The sequence below is a fragment of the Rousettus aegyptiacus genome, unplaced genomic scaffold, assembly GCF_014176215.1.
Source record: "Rousettus aegyptiacus isolate mRouAeg1 unplaced genomic scaffold, mRouAeg1.p scaffold_m13_p_9, whole genome shotgun sequence".
NCBI lineage: Eukaryota > Metazoa > Chordata > Mammalia > Chiroptera > Pteropodidae > Rousettus > Rousettus aegyptiacus.
This window is the reverse complement of record NW_023416312.1, coordinates 105,311,554-105,339,372: the sequence shown is the minus strand read 5'-3', so window position 1 is coordinate 105,339,372 and position 27,819 is coordinate 105,311,554. Positions and strand designations below refer to the sequence as shown.

The 27,819-nt window shown below is 49.7% G+C and overlaps 2 protein-coding genes and 1 pseudogene across 3 annotated transcripts in view; 1 reads left to right on the top strand and 2 right to left on the bottom strand.

Moving 5' to 3' along the window:
- The window catches only part of PIN4 (peptidylprolyl cis/trans isomerase, NIMA-interacting 4), a 42,328-nt gene extending 14,509 nt beyond the window's left edge, over positions 1–27,819 (bottom strand). Inside the window, exons 1-4 of one of the 2 annotated variants that reach the window (XM_016130663.2) lie at positions 27,669–27,819; positions 25,938–26,011; positions 23,025–23,144; positions 22,473–22,650 (exon numbers count right to left, since the gene is read on the bottom strand). In XM_016130663.2, the coding sequence (XP_015986149.1) occupies positions 22,492–22,650; positions 23,025–23,144; positions 25,938–26,011; positions 27,669–27,711 (396 nt within the window). In that variant the 5' untranslated portion in view covers positions 27,712–27,819 and the 3' untranslated portion in view covers positions 22,473–22,491. Of the gene's footprint in view, positions 1–22,472; positions 22,651–23,024; positions 23,145–25,937; positions 26,012–27,668 lie in introns of those variants that run through there. The other variant, XM_036226852.1, reaches the window with a different exon arrangement.
- On the top strand, positions 297–17,708 carry ERCC6L (ERCC excision repair 6 like, spindle assembly checkpoint helicase). The gene is made up of 2 exons (XM_016130648.2): positions 297–417; positions 13,685–17,708. Exons 1-2 carry the CDS (start codon positions 350–352, stop codon positions 17,295–17,297), a joined length of 3,681 nt encoding a protein of 1,226 aa, XP_015986134.2. The 5' UTR covers positions 297–349; the 3' UTR covers positions 17,298–17,708.
- Positions 5,444–5,559, bottom strand: LOC118607987 (annotated as a pseudogene).

Sequence of the window (27,819 nt, the reverse complement as noted above, 5' to 3'; positions counted from 1 at the left end):
AAATAATCACTGAGATCTATCACGCAGTCTGCTAACTCAAGCGGATCGCACACGCACACGCACGGATTTGCCCGTGCATGATTTGGATTGGATCGAAAATACTAGAGACACGCCCGCTCCCGCCCGCCGCGGGATCTGGACCGCCTCTTAGCTCCAGCGCGCATCGGCGCAGGCGCACGACCTTCGTGGGCGGGGCCGGGCGGTGGCGCAGGAGCCCGCTGTAGCTGATTGGACAGCCTGGAGCCTGGCGGTTGGCGCATCACGCTTCATGCGCACGGCGCATGCGCAGGGCGGGAGCGAGCGAAATTCAATTCCCCGCCGAGATAAATTGGAGGCCAAGCTGCGGGTCATGGAGATGTCCCAGGGTTTAGCGGAGGCCCGGGTCTTAAGCCCAGAGCAGGCTGCCCGTTACCTGAGGTATGTCTGGGCCGCTGGGCGGGCCCAGCCGCTGGCCCTGGCCGGGAGTGGGTGTGGGGGCCCCGGACCCTCGCAGCGGCCCAAAACGCGGAGGCGGAGCCTTGTGAGACACGCGCCCGCGTTCTCCGACTAGGCCTGGGGATCTGCTCAGATTTCTCAGGTCGGGGGAGCCGCCGATGCCCCCCTTCATGGTCACATAACTCTGATATGAACTCCTTAAGAGCCAGAACTTTCTCGAGTCTTTCCAGCCTACCAAGCCCCAGGCTTAGGGAGCGGGTGGAGATGAGTCAAACGTTGGTTATGCTCGCCGATCGCTTTTGATCTAGCGCTGGAAAGGGCGAGGCTAGGTAAACATAATGTTAGGTCAGTGCCGTTAAGACGTGTAGTGTGCAAGGCCTGATGTGGGCGCAGACGACGGAACGGCCAGTGACAAGGTTCGGTGAGCTAAGGGAAAGCCTCACAAGAGGAAGACATATTTGTGTATTTGTGTTGAGAAATGAGTAAGGAAGCATTCGCCAGATGGCTGGGTGGGGCGCAGAGTGACCTGGGAATGAATATTGTGATAAAATGCACACAACATGAAGTGCACCATCGTCACCATTTTTCAGTGGCCATAAGCACATTCACATTGTCCACCCATCACCACCATCCCTCGCGCAGAACTAAAGCCCTGGACCTGTTAAACAACAGCTGCTCATTGCGCCCCCTTACCCCTGGGAGCCATCATTCTGCTTTCTGACTCTGATTCTGACTCCTCTAGGGACCCCACAGAAAGTATTTGTCTTTTTGTGACTGGATTATTTCACTTAGCATAATGTCCCCAAGGCTCATCCATGTTGTGTTACGTGACAGGATTTCCTTCTTAAGACCGAATAAATAATATTGCATCGTATCCAGATATCACATTTTGTTGCTCCCCCGATGGACACTTGGGTCGCTTGCTTCCGTTTCTTGACTATTGAGTGCTCGTGTGAGCATGGCTGCGCAAATATGTCTTTAGGATCCTGCTTTCAGTTCTTTTCGATAAAAACCCAGAAGTGGGATTGTGGGATTGTATGGTAGTTCTATTTTTAATTTCTTGGGGGACTCCGCACTGTCTTCTAGAGAAGCTGGACCAGTTCACGTTCCCACCAGCAGTGCTCGGGGGTTCCAGGTTCTCCACATCCTCGCCAACACTTGTCATTTTCTCTTTTGTTATTATTAGCCATCCTAAGGATAGTGAGGTGGTATCTCATTGGGGTATCAATTTACATTTCTGTAATGATTCGTGATGTTGAACATTTTATCACGTACTTGTTGGCCATTCGTTGGAGAAGTGGCTATTCAAGTCCTTTGCCTGTTTTTCAGTTGGGTAGTTTTTTGTCGTTGTTGACTTGTAGTTCTTTATATATTCTGGATATTAACTCCTTATCCGATATATGATTTGCAGATATTTTTTCCCAGTCTGTAGCTTGCCTTTTAACTTGGTTGTGTCCTTTAATGCATAGAAGCTTTAACTTTTCATGTAGTACAAAGAAATAAATTGGGGCATTGAATAGTTCTGTCTCCCTTTTCAAAAAAAATGTTTAAGGCTGTTGAAAGCCAAAAGGTCTCCTTACAGAGGGGTAAAAGTACGTGTTGGACCGTCGCATGACTTCCTTATGGAAGATTTGGGGAAAGCGGAGGGAGGCCATGCGGTATGGTAGAGTGCTGGCTTTGGGGTTGGGCCATTTGGGGTTCAGCTTTTGGCTCTGCCACTTGCTAGCTGGGAGACCTCAAGCAAGTCACTTGACTTTTCTGAACCTCAATTATTTTTCATCTGAAAAATGGTGATAATGAAACCCAAGTCCTTCAGTCCCTTTCCCCCGTTCCCCCCAGGCAGGCGGCCCTCTGACTTGCACCTGCTCCCCAATACTGCCTCTCAGCTGGCATGCGTCTCTCTCATTCCCTTCAGCAGTCACCCCTTTCTCTCAGTCATCTTCTGCTGCCACAGCCCCCACCTTCCTTTCCGTGTCCCTGTCTCCCCTGACATCCCATCTCACAACCCCTCAGCTGTCGTAAGTCCTCTGTCTCTCCTGATCCCTCTCAGTCTGTCCAGCCCTCTGCCAGGTCCCCCTTGCACAAAAAGCCTCGCCTTCTCTACCTTCTCTCCCTCTTGCTCCTCCTCTCCCCTTCTGTCCGTCTCCTTACCTGTCTCTCTGCCTCTCCTGCCTGAGAGCTGAAGGGAAACTTCGAAACTTGCTGTCACACACTCTGCGTAACTGGTTTCTTTTTCACACACCGTCATCTTCTGTCACGTATAGTGACTGTGACACACTCTCCCTTTGGGATGCCCGCCCACCAGCTCCTCTCTTGACCTCACTCTCATTCACTCTGATGCCCCCCATCGTCCCCTCTGTCTGGCATTATCTCTCTTCCTCCCTCTGTCTCTGTCACCCATTATCTCTTCCTCTGTGTCACCCACCTCTGTCACCCGCTTTCCCTCTCTGGCACTCATATCGTCTCTCGCTCTCTGTGTCACCTACCGCCCCCTTTCCTATGTCGCCTGCCTGTTCACACTGCCGTCCGCCTGCACACACGGTCGTCTGTGGTCTCTCACCCTCTTACTCTTTCTGTCTCGGTCGTCCTCCCCACTCTGTATGTCTGTCACCCATGATCTCTGTCACTCACTCTCTACCTCGGTCTGTCTACGGCCCATTCTCTCTATCACCCAGCCTTTCCCTGTCACCCACTTTTCTTCCTGTCACCCACTCTCTCATTCTGTCACTTACCCTCTTTTTTCTCTCCCTGTATCATTCTGGGTCCAATCAGGAGGTAGAAGCCAAATAGTGTATCAAAACATGAATTTTAACATAAAGAATTATTAAACTGATGAGTGACTATAAAAAATAAGGAAGCCACATTCTGGAACCCTAGGACTGGGGGTACCCAAGGGAAAACAGACTTGGAAGGGACCCTCTGTCTAGGGCCCGCGGCTCAGACTACTGTGGAGGGCGCGTAGTCCTGCCCGCTGGATGGCAGAAGGCTGTGCCGGCCGGCCCAGGCGGGAGCTGCTCTGCATCCCCCGGGCCAAGGGAAGCGACCTTCCAGAGTGTGAGTGGGGAACAGGCTGTCGGCCACCATGGCTGACATGTGCAGAAAAGGAGGAGGCCCGGGGAGCTGCTTCCCATGTAGTGGGGGCCGCAAGGTTATCTCCAGGCAGGCGCAGGCTCCAAGGCCGCTGAGGGACTGACTGCATGTCCTGGCTCTAACTGTGGGCCACTTCGCTGGCGTGTGCGGCAGCCGTGGCTTCAGGAGAGCCCCTTCCTCCTGCGGTATCCCTCGGGCGGCCTCTGCTGAGAAAGCTCAAGAGCGCGCTGCATCTGGACCTCTCTCCTGTCACTGCTGTGTCGCCGTCTCTTTCCATCACCCACTTCCTTGTACTCTATGTTGTCCGGTCTGTCTTGTCACCCATATGCTCTCTTTTGCTATTCTCTATGTCGCCTACTTTCTCTTACTACTCTGTTCGTGCTGCTTTTGTCAAGATCAGCAAGGAATTTTGTAGAACAGAACCAATGGGCAGTTCGTGGCGCTCGCCTCCCTCTGCCTCCCGGCAGCGTTTGATCACACGCTAATTCTTTGATATCAACTAATACACAGCCTATATTTATTTTTTTTTCAGATGGCCTTAAGTCTTTTTATAATCGGTTGGTTGGAATTAGGATCCAAGGAAGGTCCACACTCTGCATTTGATTATATTTCTTAAGCCTTTTTTGATCCAGAATGATCCCTCCACAACTTCTGCTTTCATTTCTATGCCAAAGATTTGGATTAGTCCGATGTCTTTCTTGTAGTGTCATTAGCTTGTTCTCATATCTCCTGTGATTTAAACTTAAAGGTTTGATGAATGAATGAATAAGGAAAATGTGGCCCATATACACAACGCAGTATTCCTCCACCATAAAAAAGAAGGAAATCTTGCTATTTGTGACAACATGGATGGACCCTGAAGGCATTATGCTAAGTGAGATGAGTCAGACAGAAAGACAAACACCTTCTGATCTCACTTATGTGTAGAATCTGAGAACAAAACCCACCTGACACTCATAGATACAGAGAACAGATTAGTGGTTACCAGAGCAGGGGGTGGGGTGTAGGGGGTCAAAAGGTATAACTTCCAGTTATAACATAAACAAGTCATGGGGCTGTGACATAGGGCAGGAGGGCTCCGGTGATAACTGTACTGCATATTTAATGAAAGTAATTAAGAGTAAATCTTAAAAGTTCATCACAAGAAACAAATTTTGTAACTATGAAGGTGAGGGGCGGTAACTAAACTGAGTGTGGTGATCTTTTCACAGCGTGTATTAATGTCGAGTCATGTCGTATGCCTGAAGCTAATGTAATGTCGCGTGTCAGTTATACTTCAATAAAAAATTAACAAGAAGCTATTGTAGAGGAAAAAAAGATTAAGGTTCAGTATTGTTGGCATGAATACTTCATAGTTGAGGCTGTGTACTCTGTTACATCATATCAAGAAGCATATAATGTCTGATTTTCCTACTTTTAATAATGTTAAGACTGATCAGTGGGTTCAGGTGGTCATAGGCTGATCACTCCTTGGCAGAGCTATGTTTTACCCTTTATGATGGCTAAATTGTCTGCCGGAGATGCTTCAGCCTAATGGGAATACGTGTTCCCTATCAACCTTTCATCCGTTGATAATCACTGCCCAAATCCGTTAATTCATTAGGGATTATAAAGTGGGCTTTTCTCATTTCCCCATTCTTTCTGTAATCGTTAGCTGGAATTCTGCAAATGTTCTCAATGTCGGGTGCCATCTGTTTAGTTTTGTTTTTAAATTATACTTCTTTCTTTATTGATCTTATCCAAGTCATTGGCTTTAAATCCCATCTTTACACTGAGAGTTTTCGTTTTTGTCTTTAGTCCTGACCCCTTCTGAAGGCCAGGCTCTTGCATCCAGCTGCTTACTTGACATCTCTACTTGGTAATAGACACATCAAATTTAACTTCTTTATTTTATTTGTTTATTATTTATTATTATTTACGCCTACAGCACCTGTTCTTCCTAAGTGGTCTCCCATCCAAGTACTAACCAGGCCCAACCCTGCTTAACTTCCGAGATCAGACATCAGGCTTGTTCAGGGTGTCATGGCCATAGAGCATGGACCGTGGCTCCACTGGGGCGTGAACCCAGGACCTTCTGCATGTAAAGCAGACGTGCTCACCGCTACACTATGGAACCACATCCCAAATTTAACTTCTTTAAAACCAAAGGACAAAAACCATGTGTTCATCACAGTAGGTGCAGGAAAAAAGTGACAAAATCTAGCACCCTTTAATAGTAAAAACATTCAACGAGCTAGAAACACAAAATAACTTCCTCAGCCTAATCAAGGGTATCTAAAAAACACCCCACAGCTAACATACTTAATGGTGAAAGATGGAAGCTTTTCCTCTTATATCTGAAAACAGACAAGGGTGTCTGCTCACGCCAGGGCAGTTAGGCAAGGAAAAGAATGAAAAGGCAGGCATATTGGAAAGGAAGAAGTAAAACTAGATTTGCAGGTGGCATGATCTGTTATGTAGAAAACGCTATGACTCCGCAAAAGTGTAAGAACTAATAAACGAGTTCAGCAGAGTTGCAGAATGCGAGAGCAATATTCAAAATTCACTTGTATTTCTGTACGTAGCAGTGAATGAAATTAGGAAAGCGATTTCATTTATAGTAGCACCAAAAAGAATAAAATGCTTAGGAATAAATGTATCCAAGTAAGTGCCAGACTTTCACACTGAAAACTACAAAACATTGTTGGAAGAGGTTCAAGAAGGCCTCAGTAGCGGAAGGACAGACCGTGACCCTGGATTGGAAGACACCCTGGGCGAGACGGCAATACCCCCGAAGCGCTCTACAGATTCCTGTGCCTTAGCTAGCAAATTCCCAGGTGTTTTTTTTCCTTTTGTAGAAATCAACAAGCTGTTATGAAAGCCTTAAGGAAGTGGAGAGGACCTAGAGTATCCAAAACAATCTTGAAAAAAAAAACAAAAAAACAAGCTGGAGAACTCACAGGTCCTCATTTCAGAACTTAGCCTAGAGCTGTAGCAGCCAAGGCCATGTGGGATCGGTGTAAGTACAGACGAGCTCAGTGGATTGGAATGAATCCTCTAGACTCTTTCCTGGAACAGCATAAAGTGCCCATACTTCAGGCATTAGTTATGTATAGGGGATTATGGTTATTGTTGTTTTGTGTTTTGTGTATTTTTTTTGTCCGCTCAGTAAGCTTTCATATCCAGTCTTCTGGTGGTAGATCTTATCCTCCAGCCACTACAATGGGCAAGTAATATTCGCTAAAACATATGTCCTGAATTATAAGACATATGTAGGAAAATTTATAAAACAAATATTCAGTGTAATGAATTATTATTGAAACCACAACCTAAGGCAATGTTTTGTTTTTAGATTTATATTCTGGTCTTAATGGAAGGTCTTGTCTACTTGCCCACCAAAGAGGCTGGAAGGTGAACTACAGGCACACAAGAAGGTTCGAGACTTTTCTCCAAACAACCATAGCTTCCTTCAAACTCTGGAATAAGTGCTTGCTTGAAGCCCTCGAGTTTTGCGCCCCAGTGTGGTGGTTATCCAGATAACCTTGGGCTGGAAGACGGGGCTGGAGGCACGAAGGTCACTATAAAAGAAGTTAGGATCGTTCTTGGGGAATTTTCATTTTTAGCTAGACTTTATTTCTAAGGACCAGTCAGGATGGTCGGCGGCAGATGCTTCTCCAGATAATAAAACCATTTTCCCTGCTGAGGAGCATTGGCTGGTATGATCTGTTTGGATGGCGAAGCACATCTACTGTGCCAGAAAAAAGGATAATTTTGGTTTGGGTGCAATTATTAATTTGCTGGTTTTTTCTGGAGTAATTAGCCAGCAGGTTCAGCTGCTTTCTGAGGGCATGTTGACATGCGATGCTGTCTTCCTGTTTGTTCTGGCAGAGGAGTGTTTGGCCAGTTCCACCAAAGTTACAATGGAGGGGACTGGGCCCCTGCCTGCCTCTTCCCACTTTGTTCTGGGCCTTGCTCTTCCTGCCCGCTTGTATTTTCTTGTGACAGGGTGTGAAGGACCTACCTGCAAGAGCGCTAAGAACCTTGGCTCTCACTGGGGCCATACGCTTTGGTCCAGATAGTTCTTGGCTGTGGAATCCGCAGGTAATAACAACTACAGAAAGCCTTATGCTATTTTAGGTGATTGATCTCACAGGTAGACAGTGTTAAGCCCCAAACCAAACCTTGTATAGGCTCCTTTGTGGAGAGCCTTCAGCCTCTTGTTTGTTTGTTTGTTTCAGAAGAAATCATTTGCAGAGGAGATTCAGGCAAAGTCATAGCTGAGATGAATCAGAGCTCACAAACCAGTAGCTCATGAGCCATGTTCACAGATAAGTTTCCTTCGCCCTGCCCAGTTTTGGCAAACATACACATGAGGTAGCATTTAAACGTCAGGATAATTCACATAAATTCATAATGCTCATTCTTCCCACTATCAGAAGAGCCTGGTAAGCCTGGACTCTTCCCCGCTGTGTGCAGGCACTGTCCAGGGGTGAATAGCCGCTGGCCCCCTTTCCGGCAGGGCAAACATTGCTTTTCATGCAGTATCTTCGCTCGCTTGCTTGCTCGCCGTGTCCCTGCTTAGGGGACAGTACACTTAGGGCGCTTTCAGCAAGGGCCGAACCCGGAGAGGTCCCGTAGAATTCTGTGAGGCTGGAGGCCCCCGGTGTATGCTCTAATAGCCCGTCATACTTTTCCTTCCTGGCCGTCTTTGCAGTTTGTAACTAGGTGATTTACGTGATCCTTTGATGAATGACAGTCCCCAGTACTACCAGCTGCATGAAGGCCATATCTCCAGTGTGTCGCACAAACCTTGTTAAGTGCTTAAGGCATATTTGATGGACAGCTGAAGCTTATTTTGGCCGCTCAGATGTCCTCCAACCACAGGTGATTATCGCAGGATGCGCAGCGGGACAGAGCTTTCTGGGGTGTCGCTTGGGGCTGGCGCCTCCATGCCGCCCGCAATTAGAGTTGATTCAGGGGCAGTTTTCTATTTTTCTCTATTCTATTTATGTTTATTTTTTATTTAACAAAACAAAATGCGTTAGGTTTGACCACTACGTATTATGTTTGCCATCCATCAGCTGGCTTCACAGTCCTTAGGATTCTGGAGGAAAGAGTGGGGTCACCACCTCCAGGTCCCTGCATCGCTTCAGTTGCCACCAGTGTGTTGCAACAGGTACATGACACTGGCTAACGGGGTCCGGGTTTGCTTTCGACAAGACTGCTCCCGAAAGCGCTGACGTTGTATTAAGTGACTCCCTCCGAATTCTGCGTTGTGTGCTGTCTCGACGGCCGCGTTTTATGCGCCGGGTCTCAGGCGTGGTGTCGTCTGCGAGCGCTTGGTCACTGGGAGAACTCTAAGGCAGCGTCCCTGGAGGGCCGCAAGGGCCCGGGAAGGCGAAAGCGTGCGCAGCGTGCGTGGGACGTGCGTTCTTTTATCTTTTGAGAATCGGATCTCACCATTTCATGCTTCAGCAAACGCTTGCTAAATGCCTCCCGTGGAGCAGCCCACACTGCCGCTCGCTGGAGATGCACTGGCGGAAAAGACACGTGTCCTCAGTGTGGTAGGGAAGAGACACGACGGAAAGTTTCCATCTGCTCCATATAAGTATAGAGGATACAGCTCTCATCCCGAATTCTGGGATTTGGGGTGAGTGTGAGTGTGTGTGTGTGCGCACGTGCATGCGCTGGATGGGAGCTGCCAGAGGAGGCTGCTTGGAAAAAACAGTACCGTTACTGACTTTTAAAGGACGAGTGGCAGTCGGCTAAGCAGCGGAGACGAAGCCAATGCCCTGGGAATAGCAGGCAGTTTTCTGTGCAGTGTCAGAAGCAAGGGGAAGCGTGGCCCCTTGAGGGCAGTGTGGGACCTTGCTGAGGAAAATGGACTGTGGACGCAAGATGGGATGCTGGATAGAGCAGTGGCTTTGGAATTTTCAGACGTCAGTTAAAATTCCGCTTCTGCCAAATCCGTCCCCTCCATCCACTTAACCAAATGGCGGATTCAACAATGCCGCTCTTAGGTACGTAGCAAAAGAATCGAAAACAGGGATCCACACAGCTGTTCATTGCAACACGATCGTCATAGCCAAAAGTTGGAACGACCCACGTGTTCATCAACAGATGAATGCATAAACAAAATGTGGTGTTTACATGCAGTGGGGTATTAGACTTAAAAAGAGAACTTGTGACATATGCTACAACATGGATAATGCTAAGTGAAATAAGCCGGACGCAAAAGGACAGATATTGTATGATTGCACTTAGATATCTACAATAGGCAATCTCACAGAGACAAATTGGGACAGTGGTCCCCAGGGACTGGGAGAGGGGGAATGCGGAACAGAGTTTCTATCTGGGGAGACGAAAAAGTTTTAGGACTAGATAGTAGTGATGGTTGCATAACATGGTGAACATAATTCATATCATTGGCACACAATTAAAAATGGTTTAAGTGGCAAACTTTATCTTACGTAGATTTCACCACCATAAAAATTCCCCAGAAATTGACTCTCGCATGGTTCTGGAGGCCCGAAGTCTGAAGTCGTCATGCCATTGGGGTTGGTTTCTTTTCAGACACAGAATCTGCAGTCCGTGGAATTCCTTGGCTTATAGCCGCATCGCTCCAGTACCTGCCTCTGTGTTCACATTCTCCATTCTGTCTGTCTGTCTGTCTGTGTCCAGATGTGCTTCTTATAAGGGCACCAGTCATGTCACTTGAGGGCCCGTGCTAATCATTTTGGCACGATCCCATCTGTGAGGACTCTCATTCCAAGTAAGGTCAGCTTCACAGGCTCCATCCAGGTCCGCAGGAAATTTGCAGGGATACCGTTCAACCCAGTACGAAGCGACTGCCGTGGATAAAATCTGGGGGTGGGGGAGTACGTGGAGCCAGAAGGGCGGTGACAATACAGAGGTACTCAGAAATGCCAGTGTTTGTACGGGGGCAGGTAGAGGGAGAGGAATTCAGGGTGCAGGCCGAGAAGGAATGGTTAGAGACGCAGGAAGAAATCCAGGGCAGTGGCGTGGGCCGCGGGACCAGGAGGGGACAGCTTGTGTGGGAGGCAGCGAGGCTCAAGGAAGATAAAGACCAACAGGTGGCTGTTGGATTTGGCATATGAAGGTCACTGGTGCCCTCGGTGACAGCAGTTGTGTTAGAGTGCTGGGATAAGAAGCCGCGCCGCAGCGTATAGACTCAGGACTCTATCCATTCTGTGCGCCCCCAAACAGGCCATACTCTCTGGGCAGAGTGGTCTTTTTTTTTTTCTTTTTGGATCCATCCCCCCCCCCAGATCCTGTTATTCATGTTTCAGTATACTCGTTTTATCACGCATCTGTCATCCTAATCCATCCGAGTTTGGGGATGCATTTCAGAGTAAATCGCAGACATCAGGACACTTCCTGCAGGCTCAGTGTACAGACCAGTCACGAGATTTCAGTATTTCAGGTCATTTTTTTTCTTCTGAAGTAAAATTTACATAAAAAGAAATGCACAAATCTGAAGTGTACATTTGCCGAGTTGTGACAAATGCAGACCCCCATCAAGATATAGAACATGGTCATCACTCCAGAAAGTTCCCTTACACCTCTTCCCAGGCAATTGCCACTCCCACTCCAGCTCCAGAAGCAGCCACTGCTCTAATGTCTTGCCTATTCCAGAACTTTAAGTGAAATCACACTGCTTCTACTCTTCTGCCCGGCCGTTCTGGCCCCACACGTTTTTGACATTCGTGCATGTATGAATTCCTGCCGTGCCACAGGGCGTTAAGCCAGACACTTGGGTGGTTTCCAGTTTGGGGCTGTTAAGAGTAAGCAATGTAGTTTTTGTTTTGGTTTTGGTTTTTAGTTTTTTAAAATGTTTAGTTTTCAACTACAGGTCGCATACAATATATTAGTTTCCGGCGTAGAGCATAGCGGTGAGACGTTGATGTCACTTACGAAGTTGTCCCCCGATGAGTCTCATCCCCACCTGGCACCACACGGGGTTATTACTGCATTACTGACCACATTCCCTGTGCTGTACTTCACATCCCCGTGACTGTCGTGCGCCTTAATCCCTTCACCCAGTCCTTCAGTTTGTTCTCTGTATCTCCGAGTCTCTCTGCTTTCTTCATTTTGTTCTGTAAATTTTTTTTGAGGTTTACATGTCCATCTGACAAATGGGGCAAAGCAGGGACGAGCTACTTGTTAAATAATCAGTAGTGCTTGCCGTTTGACTGAACTGTGAACCATAGTCTCTAATCTAGCCCAGAAGTTGCTGTTTAATAATATTAAGCTCATCCTTAGAAATGACTATGACAGACTGTTTTCCACTTTGATTAAAATGATCCTCCCTGGAAGTGAGGCCCAGGGGCGGCCCCAGAAGAACCAGGCTGCTTCTTCCATGACCCAGGCTTGGAAGCACAGGTTTCCAGCATGCAGGTCACCTGCAGTTCTTACGTCAGCCACACACGTTTTGCTGTTAGTGACAGAAACGGAAGGCTTGCCAGTTGTGTCTGAAACATGCACATCCACCTTGACAAGGGGGTTGCACACGCAGCAACCTGCCAGTGCTACGAAGAGCAGACCTCATTTGTCCCGGGCTCCATTGTAGGGAAGGAGTCTGTCCTAGGCCCAGCTTTGTGCGTGGGGCGGATAGGGGGAGGGGAAGTGCTGAGACGAGGTGTTGGGCCCGCTAAGGAGGGTGGACCAGGGACCGGGATGGCAGCTCGGCTGACTGCAGGGCCTCAGCCCAGCCAGAGAGTGGCGGCGTCCGCGGAATACTGTAAACTCGCATTCCAGGGAACCGGTAGGACCCAGCAATGAGCGTCTGAGGCTGCTGCTAAGAAGTCTGGTTGCCATTTAAAAGGTCGGTGTATGGTTATGGGGACTCTGCCCGGAGCTGGGGTGCAGGGGCAGCACTTCGCTGTCTGTGGCGGAGGCCTGGCTGCAGTTAGAAGCCTGGGCTTTGCCGGGGTCCGGAGGCCAGCTCGCTCTCAGGAATGTGCAGAGATTGTCCTGGTAGCACGGGACATGTGTTCTCCTTCAAGCTCCGGAACACAAACCGAGGCAGACACCGGTTATCTGGACAGAGGCACCCTGGGTTGACAAGGGCGAGGAGGAAGGGGAGGGCAGAGAATGGCTTCGGGGCCTGGCACTCAGCTGCATGAGTCCAGCGGTCGCCACTGTGGCCTCAGTGCAGTGACAGGGAATGGAACTTAACTCTTGACGCCCAGCAAGCAACAAATGCTCGTTGGCCATTTGTATGTCTTCTTTGGAGAAATGTGTCTTCGGATCATTTGCTCATTTTTAATTATGTTCTCTTAATTATTGAGTTGTAGGACTACTTTATACTTTCTAGGTACAAATACTTTATCAGATGCATGATTTGCAAATATTTGCTCCCATGTCTATGGCTATCTTTCCACTTACTTACTGCCACACAAATGGGGAGGCATGTTTTCAGACCTTGTAAAATAATGATTTTCGTTTGCGGTGAGTTGAATCTGAGGCGCCGGTGAGCCTTTCCAGATGTTTAGAAGGCAGTTGGATTATGGGTGTTGACTAGAGCTCGGGGAGTCCCGAGCACCGGGTGGGGTCAGGAGCTCTGGGACAGCCCGAGGAGAGAGAAGAAGGCCCAGGACGGAACCCGTGGGAGGAAGGACAGGAGCCCAAGAAGGACCCAGGAGAAATGGCCGGTGATGGGCGCGGAAACCAGGAGGAAGCTGTGGGATGCGGCAGAACGAGGGCGTGATCCGCACTGTCAGATGCGTCACGGGGGCACGAGGAGCAAGGCCCGGGCAGGGCCCTGGACCGTCCTTGTGCCCATGCGCCCGCAGCGAAGGTCGGCTGTTTGGTTTTACAAAACATATCAGTCCGTAGTTCTTATGGTTGGCGGTGTTTTTAATTTCGCACAACTAGTGCCCGAAGGCGTCGCCGGCAGTGTCTGGTGGGTATTTGTGTCTTAAGCGGTGCCGGCTTTCACTGGCATCTTCTGCGCTAATCTTTCCCACCCTGATCGTAGGATATTAAAAGCCCAACAGCTGTTTGCATTCCAAAATGGACTCTCGAATGTTCTTACACTGAATGTTCAATCTGTTTCCTTTCTTTGTAATCATATGTATATGTATGTGTGTATGTATATATGATGTATATATATATATGTGATATATATATGTCTTTTTTTAACCTTTTTTCCCCGCAGATATGTAAAAGAGGCCAAAGAAGCAACTAAGAATGGAGATCTGGAAGAAGCATTTAAACTGTTCAATTTGGCAAAGGACATTTTTCCTAATGAGAAATTGATGAGCAGAATCCAAAAAATACAGGAAGCCTTGGAGGAGCTGGCAGACCCCGGGGATGACGAGTTCACGGACGTGTGCAGTTCCGGCCTGCTGCTCTATCGAGAACTGCACAACCAGCTGTTTGAGCACCAGAAGGAAGGCGTGGCTTTCCTCTACAGCCTCTACAGAGATGGAAGGAAAGGCGGCATCTTGGCCGATGATATGGGATTAGGGAAGACTGTTCAAATCATCGCTTTCCTTTCCGGTATGTTTGACGCTTCACTTGTGAATCACGTGCTGCTGATCATGCCAACCAGTCTCATCAGCACATGGCTAAAAGAATTTGTCAAGTGGACTCCAGGAATGAGAGTCAAAACCTTCCACGGTCCTAGCAAGGATGAACGTGCCCGAAACCTCCGTCGGATTCAGCACAGGAACGGTGTCATTATCACGACCTACCAAATGCTAATCAATAACTGGCAGCAACTCTCAAGCTTGGATGGCCAAAAGTTTGTGTGGGACTATGTCATCCTTGATGAAGCGCATAAGATCAAGACCTCATCTACTAAGTCGGCGCTGTGTGCCCGGGCCGTGCCCGCCAGCAACCGTATCCTCCTCACAGGGACCCCGATCCAGAACAACTTACAAGAACTGTGGTCCCTGTTCGATTTCGCTTGTCAGGGGTCCCTGCTAGGAACATTGAAAACTTTTAAAATGGAGTATGAAAATCCTATTACTAGAGCACGGGAGAAGGATGCCACCCCAGGGGAAAAAGCCTTGGGATTAAAAATATCAGAAAACTTAATGGCAATCATAAAACCCTATTTTCTCAGGAGGACTAAAGAAGAGGTACAGAAGAAACAGCCAGGCGACCCAGAGGTCAGACTTAGTGACAAAAATCCAGGTTTTGATGCCGCTTATGAAATGCCTTCGCTTTCCAGGAAAAATGATTTAATCATCTGGATCCGTCTTGTACCTTTACAAGAAGAAATATACAGGAAATTCGTGTCTCTAGATCACATCAAGGCATTGTTAATGGAGACACGCTCACCTCTGGCCGAGCTAGGCGTCTTAAAGAAGCTGTGTGATCATCCTAGGCTGCTGTCTGCGCGGGCTTGTCACTTGCTAAGTCTGGGGGATGTCACATTCTCTGTTGAAGATGAAGGTGAGGATAAAGAGGCTTCAGATGTGGACCATATTGATCAAGTAACTGATGATACGCTGATGAAGGAATCTGGGAAAATGATATTTCTGATGGATCTGCTTGAGAGACTGCGAAATGAAGGGCATCAGACTCTGGTGTTTTCCCAGTCCAGACAAATTCTAAACATCATCGAACGCCTCTTAAAGAACCGGCACTTTAAGATACTGCGAATCGATGGAACAATTACTCATCTCATGGAACGAGAAAAAAGAATTAACTTATTCCAGCAAAATAAAGATTACTCTGTTTTCCTGCTTACCACACAAGTAGGTGGCGTTGGCTTAACATTAACTGCAGCGACCAGAGTGGTCATCTTTGACCCTAGCTGGAATCCTGCGACCGATGCTCAAGCTGTGGATCGCGCTCACCGAATTGGACAGAGAGAAAATGTTGTGGTTTACAGGCTCATCACTTGCGGCACTGTGGAGGAGAAGATATACAGAAGACAGGTTTTCAAGGACTCGTTAATAAGACAAACCACTGGTGACAAGAAGAACCCGTTTCGGTATTTCAGCAAACAGGAATTAAGAGAGCTCTTCGCAATCGAGGATTTCCAGAAGTCGGCGACCCAGCTGCAGCTGCAGTCGCTGCACGCGGCGCAGCGGAGGTCCGATCGCAGGCTGGATGAGCACATCGCCTACCTGCACACGCTGGGCATAGCCGGCGTGTCGGACCACGACCTGATGTACACCCAGGACCTGTCTGCCAAAGAAGAGCTGGACGTCATCGAAGAATCTCAGTATATTCAAGAAAGGGTCCAGAAAGCTCAATTCCTTGTTGAATTCGAGTCTCAGAACACAGAGCTCTTACTGGAAAGAGAGAGAGCTGCCCACCAGGGGCTGTGGCGCAGAGAAGCAGAGTTTCCTTCTCAGACCAAGGGGAAAGGCCTAGAGTCGAAGAAGCCGCAGGCCGAGCCTTCACACCCTCCAAGCGCCCGGCGCACATGGGAAGAAGAAATCAGCTCCCAAATGGCCAGTGTCGCCCTTGGTGATCTGCCCGAAGCAGGTGACAAGGCAAATGTGCCCAGTACAGAGATGAGCGTCATAGTCCTGCAAGATGCAAGCCTCCCGCGAGGCACTGAGCTCGGGGCCGACTTTGCAGAGGCCTCGCCCGCGGGCTCAGATAGTGTGGAGGACTTCTCATTGGGAGTGGCCGTGCTGCCAGAGAGCCCTGTGCAGAGTTCTCATTTGTCACTTAGCACGTCCGCCACAGCTGATCTTGCGCCAAATGCTGATGAAGTGCAGGATGGCACGGTCTCACAGCGCTCGGATCCCTGGGCCGCCACCCCAGTGACACGAGAGCCGCAAAGCACGGGCTCTGATGCCTCTGGCATGGATGTAGCCGCCACCAGTGAGTTGTCGGCGCCCCGCAGTGCGCCAGCCGATGCAGCTGCGGCCGGAGGGGAGTCCGCAGTGTCCTCACCACAGTACGCGTGTGACTTCAACCTTTTCTTGGAAGACTCTGCGGATAGTGGGCGGGATCCGTCCAGTCGGTCTTTGGAGCTTGCTGAGAAAGCAGGTGGCTCGGCAGCCCGTCCGGGAGCAGAGTTTGTGCATAGCCACACATGGCTGAGCGCGGGGCCCTCCGGGGACGATGAGGAGCCCGAAGAAGTGGTGACTATGAAAGGCGGGCGGAAAACCAGGAGAATCGTCTCCGACGATGAAGACGACAGTGACAGCTTTCGAGATGCTTCAGGCACAGATTCACTCAGCACATCTCCCTCCCGCTTACCTGTAAAACAGTTCGATGCTTCAACTCCCAAAGCTGACGTCAGTCCACCTAGAAGGTTCTTTTCCCCTCTGCTGAGTGATAGCTTAAATAAGTCTGTGAAGTCTCGAAGGTCCCTGGCTTCCCGGAGGTCTGTCATCAACTTGGTGTTGGACCACGTGGAGGACATGGAGGACGGGCTGGAGGGCAGCGCCGAGGCACAGGGAGCTGCGCCGGGGCCGCGGGCAGGAGCGGAGGGAAGCAGTGGCGAAGCCTCGGACTCTGCGGGAGAGGAACCTTCCAGAGAAACGCCGTCTCCAGAAAACAACTCCAGTTGGCCGACTGTGCCTCAGCCTGCTGCCCTGGTTGTGGAGGCCTCCCCTGGGGGTCCGGGGGATCCCGAGCCCCCCGCTGCCATGCAAGCGGTCGGCGGTCCTCAGAGTGACGCGGTGCAGGCTGCCAGTGACTACGAGAGCCTCGTAGCACGTGGGAAAGCGTTGAGAGAGGCAGGAAGGCTGCAGGAGGCCTTGAGCTGCTTCGTGGAGGCCCTCGACATCAAAAGTGCAGACCCTGAAGTCATGCTCATGACCTTAAGTCTGTACAAGCAACTTAATACAACTTGAGAATGTCTCACACAGACTACAGTTACGGTGGGACTGAGTACGAGGTCATCTGCTCTCATCCAACACTCTGTATGCGTGAAGTCTTCGGGCTTAAGGCCAGAGCGCACTCAGAAGGCAACTTTCTGTTTGGAGCTTTTCTGGAAATTCTGCCTTGATCCCCTGCTCCTGCCCCCCACCGCACTCCAATACATGGATTCTGGGATTCTAGGATTCTGAGCGCTAGGTGAATATTACTTGATTCAATTATTCTTACAGTTTTCTTATAGGCATGCTCCATCAGCTTAATTCTACTGTGTTATTTCTAGAGAACTTTTCATAAAATGATTCTGGCCATTCCTAACTTTATTTTGAGAAAGCGCTTTTGTCTATCACAGTTCAGCTGAAATTATTAAAGTTACTTTTCTCAAGCGCTTTCCTTTCAGTTTCTTTCACTGAGCTGGCACTGGCAAACGCCTGTGACACCCGCTCGCTTTCAGGAGCAGCTCATTAGCATCCAGGTCCCAGGCCTGTGCGTGACCATGTTTCTCTGCTCCCTGCCAGCCGACGGCCCAGGTGCCTTGCCCGGGTGTCGCTTGGCCACCACTCGGGTGTCCTTCCCTCAGCACCAGCTGTCATCTGAGGCCCGCGAGCATGCTGTATCTTTAGGCCATAGATGGAAAAGGAGTTTGCTTCCTTTGGAAGCAAAGCGCAGGACAGCGGATATAATGAAGGTTGTGGACGGTTCATTACTGGGCCGTGATTATCTAAATGGCCGGCCACAGGGGATGAATCCAGTCTCAGCTCCTCTCCCATGACTGAGGCCAGGGCCTGCGGCCAGAAGTTCCAACCTTCATTATATCCGTCTTTTTGGTGACCGGCTCCCATCCTGAAACTATCTAGGCCTCCCCTACCCTCACCAGTCACTGGTACCATGGAGAAGATGCTCTCGGTCACTGGAGAGTCCAAGGGTTCCAGGAACTAGGGCAGAAGCCCAGCTCACTCTGCTTGTTATGTCACACACATATAAAAGTTACTTGTATGTTGCATGTATATGCTGTTTAAAAATTTCAATTTCAAGATCTAATCGGCTTTATGAAGTGACTCAGGAATCGAGCAGCATCCCGCCCAGCAGGTAGGACAGCTCTGATGGGTTGGGCAGAAGGGCAGCTTCTTACGGGAGGAGTGGTGGGCAGGGGAGTTCTTAGCAAAAGGGAAGAAAGGGTTCTTTTCTACCAGGATGTCGTCTTTTTTTGGGCGGGGGGACAGGAAGGCAAGGGTGTTATTTTATACATTGTCTCTTTTTCCTGTGGGGGATGGAGGAGGCCCAGGTGCTGTCCAGAAAATTCCAGACTGGTTGATTAAGATTACATTTCTGGTGAAAGTCGAGACTTCAGTTCGGTCACCTATCAAGTCCGGGTTTGGTATCGTGGGCTTAGTACAAGTGATACCACTTTGGGCCTGATTTTCTCTAACGAGTCACACTACTGAGGCAGGAGTGGGCAAATTCCCCCGAGGGTGCAGAGCAGGCCCTGCACTGAGAGATGGGTTCTTGGCGGCGAGTGCAGAAAGAATTCCATACGCACACCACAGTCGGGGTCAGAAGGGAAGTTTGTTAGAAAATGGGTGACACTCAGAATGGGCGACACTCAGAATGGGCCCGGCCTCCCCTCAGAGGTGCGGAGTGGCAGCCTGAGGGGGACGGGGGGACAGAGGGGGAGAGCTGCCCCCAGTGCTCGCGAAGTCGGCGAATGTCGTTCTTCAGTTCTTGCCAGTCACAGTGTAGAGACGCCATGTACCGCGTCCTTCGCTCTGGGTGCGGTGCGGAGGGGAAGGTGAGCAGGCAGCCTGAACGCCTGCTGCTGGCTTCCAGTAGGTTCCCCAGGGTTCTCAGCCACAGATGATCAACGGATTTTGTGTAGGGTGCTACTTAAAGACTTTCCTGTTTTCTCGTCACCAGTTTGGGGAGTGGGCCTTTAGCAACCCCAGCAGGAATCCTCCTTTGTCCTGCAGGTGGCCCAGTGGCCCGGCTGCAGGGTGATCAGCATGTTGTAGTCTCTGAATGTGCTGACTTACCACTGGAGTTCTGTCGCCTCCTCCCTACGTTACTACCATTCTCATATGTTATGTGTATTGCAAAATGAAGTTTGAAAGAGATGAGCTGAAGTTTAATGACACGTTACTTATCAATAGTGCAAAATTTTGCTCTTACCAAAAAATTATTAGTAATACCTTAAGGAGGGTGATGTGATTGAATATATATGTCATTTAAAAAGTCTTGGTGGTAACACTGATTCAGCAATTCATATTCCGCATCTCGGCCAGCTCGCGGCTCCTCTAGGGGACTGAGTGGCTGGGCCGCCATCTCCGTTCTTCATTCCCTCCCATCACACAGACTAATGTTTGTGGAAATTCAGCTAATAAATTCCTCTCTCCCCTGATGTTAAAAAAAAAAAGGTGCAGCTCCACGTAATTAATTTGCCTGCTTCAGGCGTTAGGGGCCCACATCCATTTGATGGGAACAGTGATGCTTAAGTCCCAGGAGTACAGGCCTGTGCCGAGTCACTGCATTCCAGTCAACAGACTGCACCTATGACGTGGCCCCGCAGGATTGTGAAGGAGCCGAAAAATTCCTCACACACGATGAGCGCACCTTTCGCTTGCGTCACCTGCCCGTGTCGATTTCATCTCGTGGTGTTGCGTGAACCGCGCGGAGCCCAGCGTCGGGGCGCAGCGCTGTCCTGGGCCCTCGTCGCGCGCCCCCCCGCGGAGCAGCTTCCGCCCCGCACGCCCGGGCCCCGCACCCGGCCGCCGTCTGCGCCTTTGCCGCGGGGTCCTCGCCGCACCGCACCTGCTGGCACCTGCTGGCACCTGCTGCACGTGCGCACGCGCTGGGGGCGCGGACACGGCCCGCGGCGCGCAGCGCGGTCACGCGCCGGCCAGGCCGCCGGCCCCGGACCCAGCCCCGCGCTGCCCCTTCCCGCCTCGGCGTGGAGCGGCCTCCGCCAGCCAGGTGTGCGTGAGCGCGCGCCGCGCTGGCCACGCAGGGACGACGCTGCCTCCCAGCGCGCGTCTGACAATGTGTCCCTGTCACTCGGCGGCACGTGACTTTATTTCTCACTGACAAAATACTTCTTGTTTGGATGTGTATTATGACAGTTTGGGGAAAAACACACGCACATGGTAAAACAGTATCCAAGGCAGGGATTTTAAAACTGCAGTTCCTGGATGGAATTCCGACGTCTGTCTGAATGCAGGCAACACGCTGCAGAAGCATTAGCAGCACCTGTGACTCGGATTTCATAGGTATTGATTGCAGCTATCTGAAAATACTGCTGATATCACGACTACAAACTCACGGTGGTTTTTAGAGCTACCACTAGATCTTAGTAAATTAACAAAGATATATACACACAATTTTAAAACTATTTAGATTACCGTTTCAGTATAATTGGTGTCCTTCATAATCCTATGTTTTTACCGTATCCACTTAAAATCAACATTGTGAGAAGGGATCCATAGGCTCGGGCAAACTGCTAAGGGGCTCAGTGGCACACAACAGATTACAACCCCTGATCGAAGGGTATGAGGTCAAAAGTCTTACCTGTTCTGCCCCCAGTTCTGGGCTGCCATTCCAAGAGATAGTCTCTGTATCTGTAAGCACCAGTATATATCTGTATATATTTGTTTTTACTCAAATGGTAATATATAGTTATATACCTTAGTTCTTAATGCAGATGCATGATACTCCAGTGAGTAGATAGACCACAATTTATCACCTACTGATGGACATTGTTTCCAGCTGACGTTGTAATGAATATCCTTGTACCTTTTGCACATGTGATTACATCCGTAGGATAAATTCCTAGAAAGTTGCATGCATACGCCACGTGTGTAGATCTGTAGAAACCCTTTTTTCATTTATCAGTTCCTTCGGGACCGAACTTGCCAGTCCAAAGCTGACTTCCCGAAGGGCTGCGTGGCGTCAGGCCTGTGCCTGCCCTGCTTTCTCCCAAGCTGGCCACAAGTGTTCTCCTTGTGCCGCGGAAATCAGTTTGCTGCTTCCAATCCATCTTTCCAGCACTCCACCTACATTCCTTTGTGGGCGACATCCACTTAGTATCCTGGGTAAGCCAGTGTCCTTAGCTAACGACTCTAGCTAGGTAGTGTCTGCTGCATATAATAAAGCTTTTCAGAATTTTCTTCAAGATTTTCAGAATTTATAGCCCTTATCAAGAGACATTGCTGTGAACGTGGTTTATAAAGCAGTTTCATGTCACCTACTGTTCTGAACATGTCTGTACCCTGCGGCACACCTATCCCGGGGCGGCCTGTCTGCTCAGTGGGGAGAATCCCAGAGGCGTAACCTGATGGGGCGCTCAGAGGTTTCTAACATAGGGACTTAGGCCTCTGTGTAATGCTGCCACCATGCGGGCCGGGCCGGTCAAGTGCAGGCGAGAGTTAAGAATCACACAGTTATGTTTGCAAAGTTTTATTTTTTAGCACTATAGTATTTTTAATATTCCTTATTTTTCTATATTATAAATATGGAGTTATAAATTTAAAAAGTAGATTCATAGAACATTGGCCCCAGAAGGGACGGTCATAACGTAAATCATACATGTGAAGGTGACAGAGTTTGTTCACACTGATATTTCTCCCTTTAACCAACACTTGGCAAATGGCTGCTCAGTCGAGCACAAACAACCAGTGGAAGAATCGAGTGTCTCCTCCCCTCCAATAAGGGGAGTTATTTAAAAAGATGTTACTGTTGAATGGCCATTACGTGACATGCACCATGTTGAGACAATGGAGCCGATAATCGTCCTGGCAGCTCAGAGTTGGCTACCTTAGAAAACTAATGTCTAGGAACTTGTTTTATGATTTCCACATGCTGATCTGTCTTTGATGCCCACTTGCGTGTGTGCACAGTGTGAGTTGGCACTTGGCTTCCCTAGCGGTGATTTCTAAATTAACTTATGGGATGCACTGAGATTCAGGTAAGTTAGTTCTGGGAGGAATGGAATGACAGGTTCAAAGTAATCGGCCCGACTTGGTCTTTGAGAGGCAGCGACTGAACAGCTGCGGTGTGCGCTCACCTCTGCCCACCTGACCGTGCTTACCAACCCGCAGCAACAGCTCAGGGAATGCAAGGATGGTTCCACACCTTTTAAAGCAATAAGCAAAACGTATAAAACATTCGATCTTACATACAGTTTTATTTTCTCCCTTCGACCATAATAATATGATATCCAAATTTTGTCTTAACCGGAGGGTCTGTAAACACAGGCTTGTCCAGCCCACTTACAGGCAAGGCAAATGCTGCTTCTTGAAATGGCCCCACCATGGACCCTCTGGTCATCCAGCCCAGGTCGCCCTGCAAAACCCAAAAGGTGTGTGATGTCAAGTGGCCCTGAAGCAGGTTGTACTATAGCTGGAGCATTTCCCCATGTGAGCACTAAGGTTCCCAGCTTGGTTCCGCTGGGCTAGAAAGCAGGAAGGGACGAGGACAAGCAGGTGGAAGAGAACTGGGCGCTGAACGCGGCAGCAGCCACAGTGTCGCTGTGGGTCTATTAGCCATGCAACTCTGCTCGTGCCTCAGTTTAGATGTACGGGATTCACAGTCAACCATACACAAGTTGGACCCTGCTGCTCTGAAGATCTTTAAATGAAGATCTGGCAGAACATGGGAAGGACCCTCCCTCGCCTGTGTGTCCTGTGGGGACAGAGTCAAATGATAACAGCACATACCCCCTGCCTGGCTTTATCTTCACTGTATTGTGTGGCCACTTCATTGAATCTCATTCCGGACTTCAGCTTTTCCATGGCTTCCATGATTTTCCCGTGTTTTTCGCACAGAATGTGCCTGACCTACAAGGGAAAGGTATGTTCACGTGAGCCCTGGAGATCGAAGGGCTCATTTCCTCACAGGACAGCAGTCGTGCCTGGGCCGCCCTCACAAGGGAAAAAGCGCGTTAGCTCTGGGCGACTTCAGTCCTGGAAATCTGCCCAGTTAGGCAATGACTACAAACCCATTTCCTGTACCAAGACGAGCTCAGCACCCCGCCTGAGGTGCAAAACGGGCGCCTGGCTGTGGGAAGACCCCGTCTTTTACCACGTACCTCAATGGTAACAGGAAGAGGAAATGTGACAATGGCTGAAATGTGGGGTCTTGGAGTCAAACCCCAACTCTATCACCGTTAGACATGTTTTTAAACACCGAAGTGTTTCTCCCATTTGAGCGCTGGGGGAGGTGACTACAGTGCCGGCGGGTTCTCATAGGGTCATGAAGACTGCGATGACGCAGCTGGCATTCGGCACAGGCTGCTGCTTCATCAGCGTATTCCTCAGGGGAAAGGCCAGACCCTCCAGGAAACACTTTCTCCCAGGAAAGGCCCCACGTATGAGCCTCCACACGACTCCACTTCGAAAAAGTATCTCATGTTGAGTATTAAGAGCATGCAACCCATCCATAGTACTCAAATTTGACCCGTTTACATAAAGCCATGCATTGAAGAAATCGCTATCCTTAAACATGATTTTGTCCGCATACTGGTTGTGCAGGCTTTCCTATTTCTTATTCCAACAGAAGCTACGTGTTTCACATTGTAACTGATAGGTGGGGGTGGGGCTAAGGTGTCTCCCTTATAAATGTGGAGACAGACCCAGCTTGTCCTCAGAGTGTGTTCACCACTTTCCAGGGGAGGCGGGGACAGGGACGCTTCATCAGACCTCAACACTGCCTGGCTGGAACAGCTTCCTCCCTCTGGTTCGGTTCTCAGGACAGCACCCCTGGCATGCGTGGCCACAGGAGGGGTATCCCCGGCCCCTCTGGATCCAAATAAGCTGGCATTCTGCTCCAGACACTGAGGTGGGACACAGCAAGTGTGTTGTGCCAGTGGGACTGACCACTGGCACCTGTGTAAGACGCATCTTAGAAGACAGCCGAACTAGGCAATTTGGGGGCGATCTGCACGAGGGGGGGGGGAGAGGGCACCCAGGCAGCGGATGAGAATGAGGAGAGGCGGGAACAGGCCAAGGACGTCCTGGGAGAATGTGGATGCTCAAGCACTAAGCGGAGAAGGCCGCTTGGCCAGGCCAGTCCAGTCCAAGGTGGGTGCGGAGATGGCTGTGTCCTCAGAACCCGAGGCAAGAGGAAGCTTCCCGGAGGACACGACAGGGCCAACAGTGTTCAATGCTGCAGGGCCCTCAGGTGAGTACTGTGGATTTGGCTGGGGCGGGGGCAGGGGACAGGAAGCGGGGAGGGAATGTGCTAGACAACGCAAGAGCCGTGGCTCGGAGGAAAGGGTCGTGGCCGGGCACGCATCTGAGAGTCTGGGCTGTTTCAGAATGAAGGGACAGACGCAGTAAGCGGGGAGGGTGAAGCCAGAGCAGACAGTAGGTGGCGCGAGACGAAGGGGCAAGCCGTGGCACTTGGAGCACGGTGGCCAAAGTCAGCGGGGCTCAGAGGAGGAAGAGAGGATGGAGATGCTGGCGAAGAGAGCTCTGTCTCCTGTCGCAGGGGCTGAACAGCGCATGGGGTCCTGACCACAGGTCTGGTCTGTTTCCTTATGAGCATCAGAACGATACTTAAAGGTGACCGAGTCCTTGACATCTGCTGGGCATGACACCCAACACTGCACACGCGTTATGCCATGCAGCCCTCACACCAACGCTGATGCCAGGCCGCTGTTTCACCACCCTGGCGGCATGTCAGGGTCACCCCCACTGCTTCTAGAACTGTAGCAAGGTTAGGCCATGTTCCCAGGAGTCTCAGGTGGCCGGGGTGTGGCGGGCCCTCGGCCTGGGCAGTTTTAGAAGTTGTCCTGGTCACTGTGCTGTACACCGGGGTGAGGTTCTCTGCTGATGGGCAGGGTGCTTTGGTTGGATGCTATGTAGGAATGAACACAGGCCGCCTATGGAAGAGCAGACCCATGTCTCCCACCTGTCTCTGGGGCACAGGTTCACAGACTAGGGGCCGTCTCTTATCTGTGTTTTTAGTAACACCCAGAACTCTTTTTTTTATCAATGCCCTAACTTCTTTTTTAATAATACCCAGAACACTAAATCCTCATTGAATGAATGAATTGGACTATGGGACCATATCCTGACCGAAACACGGAAACTGCCTTGTTACACAGCACTAAGCAGTACAGTTTTGTTGGCAGATTCTATTTTCCAGGGCAGGCATTTCTCTGGGACTGGATCAAGCCCTCCGAGTAATTATTTACAGGGGTCTCCCACCCCCATTTTCACAGTCAGGCCCCTGGCTTGTAGCTCATGAGCAGGGGAGCTATCTAATGAGACGTGTGCCCTTGCCTGTGTGTCTAAGCTCTTGGTTTTACAAAATATTTTGTCCCAAGAAATAATTCATTCACTGACTGAAAGATCTAACTTAATACATTTTAAGAAACAATACTACAGTATGAAGAGATTCTGGGTGTCTGAGAAAGCATTTGAAAAATATTTAAAAAGGAATTCCTTTTCATAAGTGAAATTGGTCTATGTTTTCCAATTCTGTATGATCTGGGTTTTACATCAGTGTTAGACTAGCCTCTAAGAATGAGTTAAGCATAATGTCTTTTCCTTTTATGTATACCAAAAGAACACATGTGTGTATACGTTATTTATATTTATCATGGAAAAAAGGAACTAGTAACTCACCTTTACTGCATTGCCACCACCTTTGGGACCCTGAGACTTCTTGTCAGAACTGTCACTCCCAGAAGCTGCTCCCCCTTTAGAGAAGAGATGACAAGTACTCATTTCAACTGCACCTTGATATTTACAGAAAGGTCCAACATGATAGGAATTCATACTTGTCACAGCACCAAGCTTCAAAAGGCACCTCTGCTGGCCACATTACTACTCATCAAGGTAAATGAATGATTCTGTGACTCGCCTCTCTTAAAACAGGACATTGGTGCCCCATATAAACCCTTCAGAGAAAGAGAGATACAGAGGTGAGTGCTACTAGCTGAATGCGAGTGCAAAAGTCTGGCGTCTGGACCCAGTGTCATATCTTGCGTTCTGAGGGCGAACCCCCAGCTCTTGCATGATTTCTAACAAGCACTGCAATGGTGTATTCCAAAGAATTCCAATGTGCAAAATCTCCACAAATATTTTAAATGAAGATCAAACTGCCCACCACCCATATTTGGCTAAAGAATGCATTCATGTCCAAATTCCTGGAGTCTACTACACTGCCTTTTGATACTTTCTCCAGAAAAGTCACCGATAATCAAATTAACAAGCAGTGGCAGGAACTCCCATTTTACTAGTCTGTCATTTGACTACTATGTCAACTTGTGTCAATGGCAGCATACTTACCTGTTAGAGGTTGATGTTCCTAAAAACTACGGCTGGATTAAGTGTCCAGTTCAGTATCACATTTCCTACGTGTCTACTAAGTTCCAGGCACTGGGAACGGTAAGATGAACAGGCCATGGCCACCTCCTTCGGGGAGCTCATGTGCTACTAGGGGGACAGGTATGTACACAGACCACTTTGGAATGACCTGTGATCTGTGGACAGGGGCCGTGGGAGCAGAAGGTACATTTTAGGCAGTCAGGCAAGGTTTCCTGGATGAGTAGGCGCCGACCGGGTGAGGAGATGGTCTGAAGTGGGGGAATGGCGGGGTAGTGTAGGAAACTGGATGAAGCCACATGTGGGGAGGGAGTGCTGTGACAGGAGCCCACGGGAGGTGGCTGAGGGTTAGGGCATGAGAGCCTTTGGGCCCCATTACGGGACATGGAATTTATCTTAGAACAAGGAATCACGGAAAAGTTTTAATCAGGAGGCTCCATATTACTTGTCTCAGTATCTCCGACGCCTAACACAGCTCGAGAGCCGTACTCAGCCCCTGCCCCTCAGCCTTAAAAATCACCATTGCCTTCCACTTGACTGAGAAACTGAGGCCATCGGGTATGATCGCGTACAAACTGCAGCCCTCCCCCCTCTCGGAACCCGATTTTTACAACGTCTGTTTCACTGTCACCTGAAGCATCAGGTGTCCCTTCTCCTATTCAAAGCTCAGGGGCTCTACCTCTGTCCTGGACCCCACTTTCTCCTAAATCTCAGTCCTCTGTATCTTAACCTGTCTAACTCTACTGGATCCTTCATGTCAGCCTCACTCCCAAGTTTTCCCCATTACGAAGAAACAAAACGTTCTCTTAGCCTTTGTTCTCTTCTATCTACCATCTAATTTCTATGCTTTTTCCAATTAAAGCTCTCCAGAGAAGTCCGCGCGGATTGTTCAGTTGATCACTTCCGGGTCACTCAATGGCCACCGGCTGCCTCCGTCCCGCACCCGGGGGTTCCCCGGTCTGCTCCCTCCCCTCGCTCCTCACCCGACCGCATTCTCCCTGGCTGCTGTGGCCGCCCTGGCCACTCTACCTTTTCCCCCTTTTCCGGAACCGCTTTTTCCTTTGGGCGGCATCTTTGCAACGTGCCGTTGAACTCTCAACTGTACCGGTTGCCGTACAAAGGCCCTTCAGGCCCCGTGGGGCTGTCCTAAACAGATGCCTGAAAGCGGCACCGCAATTGA

Bases quoted from the DNA above. Each gene is read 5' to 3' on its own strand.
- ERCC6L (XM_016130648.2), top strand. From the start codon at position 350: ATGGAGATGTCCCAGGGTTTAGCGGAGGCCCGGGTCTTAAGCCCAGAG. The intron at 418-13,684 runs GTATGTCTGGGC...TTTTCCCCGCAG, and splicing joins CAGGCTGCCCGTTACCTGAG to ATATGTAAAAGAGGCCAAAG.